This window comes from Gekko japonicus, unplaced genomic scaffold, assembly GCF_001447785.1.
Source record: "Gekko japonicus isolate JY-2015 unplaced genomic scaffold, Gekko_japonicus_V1.1 scaffold212, whole genome shotgun sequence".
Taxonomy (NCBI): domain Eukaryota; kingdom Metazoa; phylum Chordata; class Lepidosauria; order Squamata; family Gekkonidae; genus Gekko; species Gekko japonicus.
In genome coordinates, this window is record NW_015161953.1 from 20,012 (window position 1) to 33,429 (window position 13,418).

Consider the following 13,418-nt stretch of genomic DNA (forward strand, 5'->3'; position numbering starts at 1 on the left):
CTGGGCTTTTGTGAATAAAAAGGTACGGGAAGGGGCCAGGGCCCTTTCCAGGCCAATTCTGGTCATTAAGAGAGGATTCATTGTGGCCAGGCCTGACTAGGATTGCCAGGTCCAGGTTGGGGGAATTGCTGGAGATTTAGTGGAGGAGGGCAGGGTTTGGGGATGAAAGAGGCTTCCGCATGGTATAATGCCACACAGTCCACCCTCCAAAGCAACCATTTATCCAGGGAGACAGATATCTGGAGTTCAGTTGTAATTCTGGGGGTTCTCCAGGTCCCACCTGGAGCTGACAGTAACCTCTGTGTGACTTGATACCACCTGACCTGCATGACTCAACTAGGCCTGGCTGTTTGCTACTTCAAACGCAGCCACCCTATGAAAGTTAGTATGGTAGTGGCTAAAGTCTCAGAGTAGTGTCTGCAAGACCCAGGTCCAGATGCTCATCTTGCTATGGAAGCTCACTGGATGGTTTTGAACCAGTCACATACTTTCAGCTTAACCTACCTCATAAGGTTGTTGTGCAGATAAAAAGAAGGAAAGAATAAGGTAAGCTGCTTTGGTCCCCACTGTGAAGAAAGACCATAGTTTTCCTAGATAGAGGCTGTAGGGAGGGGGGCAGCTGAAAGCTGAAGACAGAGGGGTAGATAAAGGTAAGAAGGCTGTTGGTTGGGGAGGAGATAGTGTTGCCAACTTCAAGTTGGGAAATTCCTGGAGATTTGAGCGGTAGATCCTGGGCAAGGTGGGGTTTGAGGAGAGGAGGGACCTCAGACAGGTGTAGTGCCTTAGACTGCACCCTCCAAAGCACCCATTTCCTCCAGGTGAACTAGCATTGCCAATCTCCAGGTAGATCACCAAGAATTACAACTGATCTCTGGATTATAGAGATTAGTCCCCCTGGAGAAAAATGGCTGCTTTGGATGGTGGACTGTATGGCATTATACTCTGCTGAGGTCGCTTCCCTACCCAAACCTCACTGTCCTAAGGCTCCATACCCTCATGTCCAAGAATTTTCCAGTCTGGAGCTGGCAATCCTAAGGGGAACTGATCTCTGTAGTTAAGACATCTATTGTGATTCCTGGAGAACTACCGCCAGGGCCAGCCCTATCACTAGGCCTGCTAGTATCTCACCTAGGGCGGAGATACTAGGTGATACTAGCAGGGTGCCAATTCCCCTGCCGCCCCCCCACCAAAAGCTCCCACCCTGCCCAAAGCCACTCGCTGCTCCTTTCGCCACAGTGGTGGTGGGTGGCAGCACACATGCTGCTCTGTGCCGGCTGCCGTGCACACATGCCAGCTCCTGTGCAGGCCGCCATGCACACATGCCAGCTCCTGTGGAGCGCTCAGTTGACTGCCCGGAAGGGGGCGTGGAGCCTGCCTGCCCCCTTCCCACATAAAAAAGCACCCCGGGCACAGTGAGTTGAAGCGGACAGGGATAGGGCAGCCGGTGGCAGGGTGCTTGCGGGCCTCGCTGGCGCTGCTGACCGAACTGGCTGAGTTCAAGCTCTTCTTCCCCCGCTGCCCCTTCCAGGGCAACTTCACCCTCGCCGCCGGCCTGAGTGAGTGCCTGGCCTTCCTGCGCACCTTCCGCTTCTCCGAGGCAGGTAAGTGGTGGCGTGGGGAGAGGAAAGGCACTCTGCATGTGCACAGAGGCTAGTTCACCCTGGTGTGACTGCACTGGGGGAGGAAGCGGCCCATGAGGGTCGGGGGAGGGTTTTTGGAGGCCCAGGTCAACTCCCCTGCTCCCAGCGGGCGGGACCCTGCAGAGGGAGGGAGGGAGGGAGAGAGGCTGGCCCCTGCCTGGCCCACCCAGCACCATTGGTGGTGCCTGCTGCCAATCCCCACTTCCGCCGGGCCGCTTCCTGGCCAGGGACCACGGGAAGGGCTTGGGCCAAGCAGCGGCTCTGGCTCAGAAAGCCCCCCTGGGTGGGCGGGCAGGCAGGAGGCAGCAGCGGGGAACGGAGCCCTCTCTTGGCCAGCTCTGCTGCTGGGACCCAGCTGGGAGGTCTCCAGGCCCCACCGGGAGGTTGGCATCTGAGGGGGGCACCATAAGGCAGCCTGGCCTAGGGCGCAGAAACCCCTCGGGCCGGCCCTGACTATTGCTGCCACTGCTGTTGTGGGGGGTAAGCAGGTGGGCAGCTGGGAAAGAGATTGGGGGCAGAGAGAGCGATGAGGTGGAGGCAGAAAGAGAGAGGAAGTGACAGGCATGGAGGAGAGAGAGAGAGTAAGAGATCAGGTGGCAGGAAGGAGAAACAGAGAAGTAGGGGGAGAGGGGAGGAAGCAAAGGTGGGGGGAATGGGAGAACCGCTCCCACAAGTTTCTTGCAGGTCCCCACTTGTAATATTTTAATTAAGGAGAACAAGCAGGCTTCAGGACTGGCCACTCTACATTAGAACAATGTTTCATCTTATACCATCTGGCAGAGAAATTTATTACTAGGCTCCAGTACTACTTTGTGTGGCATTTGTGGATTACAAAATGGCATTTGATAGCATTTCCAAGGACACATTGTGAAATAAACTAGAGGCATCTTCATCAGATTGTAAATTGCTTGCATTTATCCACACATTGAATGGAAATAATTTCTTGACAGTCAGATACAGCAAACAGGGACATTTGTCTAGTAATGTCCCTGTGAGAAAGGGCATGAAACATTTGGGCTCCTTTGTTGTTTAATTTCTATATTAATTCAATGGTTCAAGCCTTCACTAGCCTGGACTTCCACCCTCCTAGTTTAGCAAATAGGCCCCTTTCCAGTCTACTATACTCAAATGACAGGGTAATATTATCTCACTCTGAAGGAGGCCTTAGAAAAGCCCTCTGTGCTCTTACAGTATAATGTAAGGAGGAACAACAAATTTAGAGTCCAATGGCACCTTTAAGACCAACAAAGGTTTATTCAAGTTATGAGCTTTTGTGTGCACACAAACTTATCAAATATGTTAGAATGGCATGCAAGGTTCAAACTTATAGCCAGAGAATGAACAGCAAATTAACATACAACGTGATGATGATCAAGAAATGCAACATCAACAAGATGAACTATAAATCCTCTGTAGGTTAACATATTTTAGTGTATTTTTCAGGATAGTATATTAGAACACTGAATGTATGCAAGGGATATCAGGATGTCTGCTGACATAGCAGCATTTTTTGGAAGGGGAGGTAGTGTTAAGTGTCCTCCACACCTGACAGGAGAGAATGAAGATTCCCAGTCACTTCCCACAATTAGAAAAGACACCTTTAGACATTTTTCTGCTAGGTTGACATATTGTCATCTATGCTGCCATGGGGGTTGGGGAGTTCATTCTGTGTCTTGTTAATTGTTATTGCATTCCTATCCCTGCTGCTCTGCCTTTGCTGAAACGCTTATCTCTACAGATGTGCAGGAGGAGGTTGTGTTGTCTGGAGGGCTCCTATGTACCGTGAGAGACTCCTGGTTCTCAGCTTTAGCCACCTAACGGTTGCCTGAATTATCCCACACGCGGGAGGGTCCCTAATTGGCCAATGCCACAGGGGGTGCATACGAATACCCTATATCCTATTATGATCTAGTGGCTGTGGCCATTCCTAACAGTGCCTGTGTTACTGCATCTATAGCTTTGCAATAAAAGTATAACCATTCCTGAATGCGTGTACTTCGTTGTTAGCTGTGGGTTCTGACATATATTTATTGCTTTACAACTGTTGACCCTATAACCTTAACTTGTTATTTAGTGTCATGTTGCACATCTTGATCATCATCATGCCGCATGTTAATTTGCTGTTGTACTGCTTTAGACCAACACAGCTGACCAACTGGATCTATCTTCATGTAAGGAGGAACAGTTAACAATAAACTTTCAAAGACCAAAATCCTTGTCTTTTTCCAAAACGTTTGTTAAACATAGATAGCAGAATGATGGCCATGATATTGAGTGAATTTTTCAAATGACCAGGCATAGTTTTAAATCAACTTGTTCATTGAAATCTCAAGTGGTCCATACTATTGAGACTGCCCAAAGAGCAATATCAGCCATCCTGATTTTGTGTGTGTCCTTATATGATAAAGTCTTCCATGACAAGGTGATTCCTCAACCCATGAATAGGTCACAACTATGTTTATGTTGCCAATGCCCCGAGGGCGTTAAGTTTCTTTGACTTGTGTGGATAGCCAATAAATCACACAGTTAAAACAATCATCCAGGCAGTAAAGGGTAACAAAAGAATTTATTCAAATAAAGGAACATCCAACAGCTCGCAGATGTTCAATTTGTTACAGCCGAGAGCTTGCTTATATACTCTTTAAATCAACTTGTTCATTGAAATCTCAGGTGGTCCATACTATTGAGACTGACCAAAGAGCAATATCAGCCATCCTGAGATTTTGTATGTGTCCTTATATGATAAAGTCTTCCATGGCAAGGTGATTCCTCAATCCATGAATAGGTCACAACTATGTTTTTGTTGCCAATGCCCCGAGGGCGTTAGGTTTCTTTGACTTGTGTGGATAGCCAATAAATCACACAGTTAAAACAATCATCCAGGCAGTAAAGGGTAACAAAAGAATTTATTCAAATAAAGGAACATCCAACAGCTCGCAGATGTTCAATTTGTTACAGCCGAGAGCTTGCTTATATACTCTTCTTGCTCCTCCTCACTTTACATCATCCTTGACATCATTTAGACATGCTCAGTTCAGTTTTCTTTGTCTGGTCAGTCATCAATCACATATTTGACACACGGGATGTTACTTGGCTGCATCTCAACTCCTACAATGCAGGTGCAGTGCTCATTATTTTTGATTTACAATTTTGTTTACTTCTCTTGGCATTACTCCCAGACTCCTTTCACCTTTGAAGGAACTCTCCAGGTTGAGTTCATCTTCAGTACAATATTCTATCAGTTCTGTTAATACAATTGGTCTTCTTTCACATTAATACATGCATATTAAAGTCTCTTAAAGCATTTTATAAACTTATTTTCACGAACAGGTATACAGAATAAAAAAACATATCATTACAATGACATTCTAAAGAATTAAACTCTTTACATGAATTCTTTTAGTGTTTTAAAATAGCCTATGGCATGAAGCTCTTGTAGGTGTGTTGAATCTATACATCTGTTTTCATTTTGGCCTATCAGAATATTTGTAATAATTTTTATTAAGTTTCTTTTTGTCTAAATCAAAGCTTTTAATTTGTAAAGTGCACCACCTTATTTCAGTCAACAGAGGGTCCTCTTTTACAATACAAATTCTGTACTTGTTAATTGGGTTTTAGCAGGTGTACATGATCGGTCTCTGTGACATCATCTACATGTCAGTAGCTTGATACTCCTTAAAACTTATGATTGATTACTTTGTCTTTTCCCAAACCTTTCTCGTTAATTCTGACCTGCCCATGATTTATGTTTTTCATGTTGGCAGGGTCTTTTATACACCTGGTATAATGATTTTTTTGTTTAGGCAAACAGTCTTTGTCTTAAGCTTACTTTCTATAGCAAAGCTTACAATTAATAAAGAATAGTTGCTTTTACAAATATCTTATACATATTCAGCCTTAAACATAACATAAAGTTCTAAAAACACACAAAGGGATTTCTTTCTGTTACAATATATAGCTGTCCTTTGTTTTACTCCAATTAAGCAGTTCTCTTTGAAGTAAAAGATGGAACAATCAATCTCAAAGTTGGCAATAGTCATCCCAATTAAAACTGCTGACATTAGACCTATTCAATTCACCAAGCAAAGCTTTTTGTTATTCCAGTTAAAAATGCAGAGTCTTTTCCTTCTTTAAAATAACAAGCCAACAGGCAAACATACACACACACACACACAGACAGACATTGCTCAAAGCATCTAATAATTCAATATGTTAAACATGATCTGGACCTCTTTCATTTAAACAACTTAACCATAAGCTCTCTTTCTCAGCTACAGTCACTGCACTCTATTTAACCTTATTACATTTTGGCATCCCTAAGCTTGGCTGGCAAATCCTTGCCAGGTCAATTTGACCAATTCCTTTGAAGCAACAGGATTCTATAATAAATCTCGGACTTGATAGGTCCTAATGAAAAGTTAGCAGCGTTAAGAGAAACACCTGCTTCATTAAAACTCAAATACACCCTTTTTCTTTGAAACAAGGGCTGGAAAAACATGTCAATTAGAAATGATTTAAACCACTTGGTGTTATACAATACAGACAGTGCTTAGTGGTTTAAACAGGTTGCTAATTCTCCAGGAATCCCAAGGACTTTCCCCCCAAATATTTCTGTAAAACAGCAGTAATCAATTAAAAATCATTTGAACCGTCGGCACACCCTACAAATATATAAAGGTTTCCATCCCCTGGAGGCAATACAATCTAATTTTCTTAGATCTGTATTTAGGGTCCCACATTGTGTTCTCAATACCCTTCTTAGATTAGAAGAAGAAGAAGAGAAGAGATTGGATTTATACCCCGCCCTTCACTTGGAGTCTCAGAGCGGCTTACAAACTCCTTTCCCTTCCCCTCCCCACAACAGACACCCTGTGAGGTGGGTGGGGCGGAGAGAACTCTGACACAAACTGCTCTTTTTCAAGGACAGCTGTGCCAGAGCTTGTGACTGACCCAAGGTCACATCAGCAGGTGCAAGTGGAGGAGTGGGGAATCAAACCCGGTTCTCCCAGATTAGAGTCCGCACACTTAACCACTACACCAAACTGGCTCTTAGAGTCAGGGATGGTGCTGCTTGAAGCACAAGGTTAGTATCCAGCAAAATGCTTTTATCTTAGATTAAACTTGAACGCATCTGGATAAAATTCATTGATTCTTTCGAATAATTTCCATTCACACTGGGTGAGAGCTGTTGAGGGGAAAATAAATTTCTGTGGGTTTACTCCCCCAGCCCTATGCCATGTTGGATTTAGGGGAGCCAAAGGTATAATTAACAGCAAATCTGGGATATAGCTCTTCAATTAGACAGAGTGCAGACACAGTCCTATCGCGTAGTACAGAATCATGGTAAAAACATTGTTATGACAAACTATATGTTTTAGAATTCCCTAAATACCAAAGACCTTGAGAGCCAGCATGGTGTAGTGGTTAAGAGCATCAGACTTTAATCTGGAAAGCCAGGTTTAATTCCCCACTCCTCCATATGATGTCTGCTGGGAGATCTGGGGCCAGTCACAGTTTTTTCAGAACTCTCTCAGCCCCACCTACCTCTCAAGTTGTCTGTTGTGAGGAGAAGAAGGGAAGGGAATTATAAGCCACTTTGGGACTTCTTAAGGTAGAGAAAAGCAGGGTATACAAACAAGTTCTCCTCCTCCTCCTCCTCCTAATGCTTTACCATCAGCTCTTTTGCAAGGGAGATATACAGTCAACCATGTGTTGTTGTATTGTTCTTCGTACAGGGACGTTCATTCTCTATACATAATAACTTCAATCTTTTCAAATTTTCCAGGCAGTTCTGATGAATTTTATATTTCCCCCCTCAGTTCAGATTATTCTAATGAAACCACCTTCAAGGTCACCAAATTTTGCGCCTCAGCATGTTCAACAAGGAAGCAGCTGGTTTTCTTCATATTAATTATGTCTGCACTATTGAAATCAGCTCATCATGTGCCTCCTATGTATGTAGATATGCTGATGACTCTTGTCGCTGTGTCAATCTTTTGATGCTCTATGATTGTAACAAATAAGGATAGATTTATTGAAATCATGTTTAGGATGTCCTTATTTTTTATTTTAAAATGATCCTAATCTTTATCATTTCGGAGGTGAACAGAAGGGCTTATTTGTTGGTGATGGAGTTGAGAAAAAGTAATAGAAAGGAATGTAGGTTTTGTCTCACTCCCATCCTAGAATGGAAGGAATCCTCATACTCAGCAGCCTGAGTTTGCCACCAAAACCATTTAAGGAAAAAAATACTGGTACAATTCAGCCAAAATTAAGCACATTTTAATCCCACTTATTTCACCATGAGGGTAAAGTACTTGCTTAATTCTCTCCCACTGCAATTAGTGCAATATAAAAATGCTTCACTTTGCCTGGGTGGTACCCAGGATTTGTAATACAAAGTTTCTTATTCAAAGAATTTCTGTTTGGGTTTGGTAATATGACATTATCTTGTTTCTTTTTTAATTTTAGAATTCTAAGTAAACTGAGTATGGATATAAACCGAAATGAAGAAAGAAGAAGTATTTTTCCAAAACGGTAGGAAAATACAGTTTTTTGTTGTTGCTACAGAAGAAAGATAATTCTTTTCCAGATGACTGAGTACTGTTGAGGGGGCACAATAGCACTGCATTACTACTTAGGGCACTTTAGCTTGGAGAAATGACAACTGAGGGGAGACATGATTGAGGTTTATAAGATTATGCATGGTATAGAGCAGGTAGAGAAAGAGGTACTTTTCTCCCTTTGTCACAATACAAGAACTTGTGGGCACTCAATGAAATTGCTGAGCGGTCGGGTTAGAACGGATAAAAGGAAGTACTTCTTCACCCAAAGAGTGATTAACACATGGAATTCACTGCCACAGGAAGTGGTGGTGGCTACAAGCATGGACGGCTTCAAAAGGGAATCAGATAAGCATATGGAACAGAGGTTTATCAGTGGCTATTAGCTACAAGGTATAGATAGGGACTCTGGGGCAAGTGATGCTCTGTCTTCTTGGTGCTTGGGGAGGTCAACAGTGGGAGGGCTTCTAATGTCCTGGCCTCACTGGTGGACCTCCTGATGGCACCTGGTATTTTTGGCCACTGTGTGACAGAGTGTTGGACTGGATGGGCCTTTGGCCTGATCCAACATTGGCCACTCTTATGTTCTTACATCATGCTCAATGAATGAATATGAAATCTCAGAATAGTTTGATCAAGCATTCAGTTATACTTGTTCATGTAAGTAAAGTGCTCATATATGTATTTTCCCATACTTTGGTGTTTAACATGGGAATTGTTGATATTTACATATACACAATCAGCACATGCCATCATAATAATTACACATGTTATGTAATTTCTGCTTATAATGCTGCATGATTCATTGGGACTTTGCCTTCACAGTTTTAACTTGGAGAAACATTCAAGATTTTCAGTAAAAATCCTTGCATTGTATCTACCTATCAAATACTATTTTATCGGCAGCTGGAGTCTGGGACGGCTTACATAGATTTCTTTCCCTCATTAAACAGTGAGTCCAGGTCACTGGGACCTCACTACGGTCATTGGGGTTTCATTGCACCAAACATATGGGCTGTTTGACTGAGATGCTTACTTGTGAATTGATTTGCTCACAGAAAATAATTCCACCTGTTTCAAGCAAAGAGTTGAGTTCAGAATTAGAAAATATGACAATCCAATCCTGTCATCAGCAACTGGCTGCCAGGATAAAAACAGCATTATTGGTTGATTCCCTATGAATATTCTGCAGGCAGGGACAACATGGGCCCTCCTGCCAGACACAGACCCATAGGAAGCATACCGGAGTTCCCCTGCAACTTTGTTGATAACATTCTTCAGAGTGGTACAAACAGGAACGGAAAGCCATCATCCGCCAGTGCAGCCAGGGCTCCTTGATACCCCTCCCCATGAAGCACATAGATGAGTGTTCAAGTTGCAGTGAGACAAGTTGCTTATTTTCAGGCATGGGTCAGCAGACATTGCAGCACAAACAGCACTCCCAGCCTAATCTCTCACAGTCACCCCTCCCCCACCTACTGGGAAAAAGTATCCATGTGACAGACAGGATGCATGGGTCCAAGCCACAGAGACTAGGTTCAAAAGAAAGCCCTACTGTACCTTTAGCAATGGTCCAATCAGAAGCGAAACATAAAAGAAAGTCTGGGTTCAACTTCACAGCTCCCACACCTAAGACAAGTACTGTGACCACTGGGTCAAGCAGACACCTACAAAGAAGGAATGCCATTGGGCATTAGGCATTCCATTGCAGCTTCGACATCATCACCAACCACACAGACAGGTGTAGCCTGATGGAAAAGATAGTATGGCCAAGGCCACTGCTTTGGTCCCCACATAGGGTTAGTCAATGTTTTGCTCCCTCCCCCCTGCAAAAGATGGGAGAGGATGTTCCATTTAATAAGCCACCCTGCACATCTGTCATTTTGGATGACATGTCCTTTCACAACCTTACACAAGTGCACATTGTTGCCATCTAGATGTACACAGATGTACCACTCAGACCATTCCCCACAATGCAAGCTGCACACAGCAGCCAGTGGAGTGTGTGAGTGGGAAGAAGGCGGGGACCAAAGAGGAGTGACTGTGTCAGTTTGTTGTAGCTGAATGCAACAGAAGTCCAATGGCACCATGAAGACTAACAAAATGCATCCCAGCATGATCCTCCTATGAATCAGAACCTACCTCCTCAGATGTGTGAGGAGGAAATCATTTGAGGACATCCCATGGAGAATTTGCAAGGGGGCGAAGGAGTTGGGACAAAGGGTGTCATGGCATGAGGGGTGTGTGTAAGAGGTGGTGGGAGCAAGCATCAATTTCCCAACTCCAGACAGACAAGGACACAGCTTTTGAACAGATGTTATTGAACAGCAGCAGGGAAATAGTAACAAGGTCCACTGAGCAAACACCTTCTTTCCAATATGGCCCCTGCGCCTTTGGCAAGCTGCTGCCAGGAGCCATGGGCAGATAGGACAAGCCATTTCTTTCACAGCAGGTATGTGAGTGGGGTGGACAAGACAGATAAATGGCCATCTGAACAACCATAATGGTACAGGAGCCAAGCTGGAACCAATGAAATGGGAGCCCCACTGCAGAGTGGCAGGATGCACACCAGTTACCACAGCCAGCCCATAATACACTGGGAATATCGTCCAGTCAGGAGTACTCCATACTGAATCACCAGCTGCACAAATGCCAAACAGATACTCAGGACCGGTGCTACCATTGGGCCACCTAGGCGACCACCTAGAGCGCAGACCCCGGAGGAGCACAGAATGCACCCCTCTGAGGTCTGCGCTCTCACACAGAACTGACAATCAGCATTAGGGTGGCCCCGAGGCATGCCCGGGCCGTGAACTAATGGCAGCGCTCGCCTGCCAGCCCAGCACCATTCAGAGGCGCCGCCGGACCCCACCCGACTTGGCTTTTTACCCAGCGGTGGCAGCAGTGCTCCCGCCAGAGCCGCAGACCAGCCAGGCTGGCATGGATGGGGTGACCCCCTCCCCCAGACTGACCTGGCCCCTGTGCCCACCCTGGCCAGGGAAATGCCACTGGTGGCAGAGAGGGAGTGCCCAGAGGTCTGGCCTGGCTCAGCCTGCCCTTCGAGCGCCTGCTCAGACTGGGGTGGGTGGCCTTTGAGAACCAGCGTGCCCCCCCCCAGCCTGCAGCCCAAGCGAGGATGGGCAGCAGCACCTCTGCCACTCCATGGCACCGTCTGCTCGGCAGAGGTGGAGGAGTGCCACGTCTGCCATGCAGCGAGCTAGAGCAGACACCCCCCCATCAGCAGAGACTCGGCTCCTCCTCGGCTGGCCAGGTAACTCTGGTGTGCAGCTCCCCAGATGCCCAGTCCAGGCCCCCTCCTCCTCCTTTGCCTCATCACTTCCCAGCCCATTGCCCTGATGGTGCACCTGGGAAGGGAACCTCGGTGGCAGCAGCACACAGCAAGGCCCAGAGTCTCCCCTGCGCAGCCCTGGGAGGAGATCACTGGTGTGGGGGAGGGGGGAGATCATTTGCACAGATCCCCCCCCACCTGCGTGCTGGGAAGCCAGGCTTCCCTTCCCTTGGGGGACAGGGCTGGATGCTGGCATCCCTTTGCAGAATACCCTGGCATGGGAGGAGGCACTCCTGAGCATGTACAGAGTGCACCCCACAGTCAATGCCTGGCATGGGGGTCCCAACTGCCTCTTCCCTCTGTTCCCAAGCCCTGGGCTAGCCCCGTGGAAAAGGAGGGGGCATCCCCAGTGCCTTATCTCCAAGTCAAGCAGCTCGAAGGGGGATTCAGGAAACCAGAAGGAAAGGAGGGGTGGTGGTGGTTGAGGGACCAGACCTGCCAGTGTTCCCTCTAAGCTGAGTGAGTGTGAGCTAGCTCACAGTTTTTTAGCCTCTGGCTCACACATTTTTGTCTCTGCTGAGGAAGGATGGCTCCAGGGCAAACTAATTTATGCAGTAGCCAGATTGCTCGCTCACAACTTTAATGCCAGTAGCTCACAAAGTGGAACTTTTGCTCACAAGACTCCACAGCTTAGAAGAGGGAACATTTCCTCCTTCCCTGCTTTCTTGCTGGTCTCAGGGCTGAAAGGGGCCTTGTGAATGGGGAGAAGAGCTGCCCCCACCCTCAGGTTACTGCCTTCCTTCCACCCTGTGGGTGGGGGTGGATTGGACTTAGAAGTCCTCACAAACACACACACACACCCAGAGGGGGATGAAGTCCAGGAGTGCTCTCAGATGCTCGCCAGCCCCCGTGCCCTCTCCAAGGTTCCCAAGCATTCCATCCTGTGGATTCTCTGAGCAGCTGGCATTGGTCCTGCAGCAGGATCCTGTCCCTGTGGAGGGATTAATGTTTCTGTTGCTCTGAGGATCCTTCTCACACTTCCAGTGTCAGTGGCAAGTGGTGAACACAGCTTCTCAAAACTCAAACTTATAAAAACACACATACTCTCGACAATGCTGCAAAAGAGACTACTTGGTTTGGCAGCTATTTCAATTGAACATGCTGAAGCATTCAGCGCTTGACCCGAAGGAATTGGTGACATAAAAAAAAACAAATTTGTTGATAGAGTCTACCAAAATTACTTTAGGAGAATGCCTGCTGAAATAACTCTGTCTAACATGGAATAACTCTGTTTTATAGTGTGATTGTCGGAATTATGGGAGGGAGCTGCAACTGTGTGTGTGTGTGTGGGGGGCAACTGAGCTTCCCCATTGCATGGGTATCATGATTTTGGAAAGTGTAACTTTATGCCAGTCCGGGGGGTGGGACTGCCAGGCTGAGTCAGCTTAGGAAGCTGACTATATTAGGAAGCTGACTACCTCCCACTACATCCCTGCCCTACCCCGCCCCCACTGGTGTGGAGGGTTGCAACTGCATGACAGGGTCTGTGGTGTTGCCATGCCAGTGACTGCCTGGTCTCTTTCTCTCTCTCTCTCTCTCTCTCTCTCACACACACAGACACACAGACACACAGACACAGACACACACACACACACACACTGCACTATGAGAGACACATGATTGCCTCCTGCTTTCTCCTGCAGTAACCCAAAGTAATATAAAACATATGATGCCTCCATACTGCTAGGTTCTCTGTTTCCTCTTAACATAACGTAAGAACATAAGAGAAGCAAATGTTGGATCAGGCCAATGGCCCATCCAGTCCAACACTCTGTCACACAGTGGCCAAAAATACCAGGTGCCATCAGGAGGTCCAGCAGTGGGGCCAGGATACTAGAAGCATTTTCACTGTTGACCCCCCCCCCC

The 13,418-nt window shown here is 46.3% G+C and overlaps 1 protein-coding gene across 1 annotated transcript in view; it reads left to right on the forward strand.

The window, feature by feature from the left end:
* The first annotated feature begins 8,119 nt into the window (after positions 1 to 8,119).
* Positions 8,120 to 13,418, forward strand: part of LCP2 (lymphocyte cytosolic protein 2) — a 33,387-nt gene continuing 28,088 nt past the window's right edge. The window contains exon 1 of the mRNA XM_015429467.1: positions 8,120 to 8,177. Within this exon, the coding sequence (XP_015284953.1) occupies positions 8,131 to 8,177 (47 nt within the window). The 5' untranslated portion in view covers positions 8,120 to 8,130. The remainder of the gene's footprint in view (positions 8,178 to 13,418) is intronic.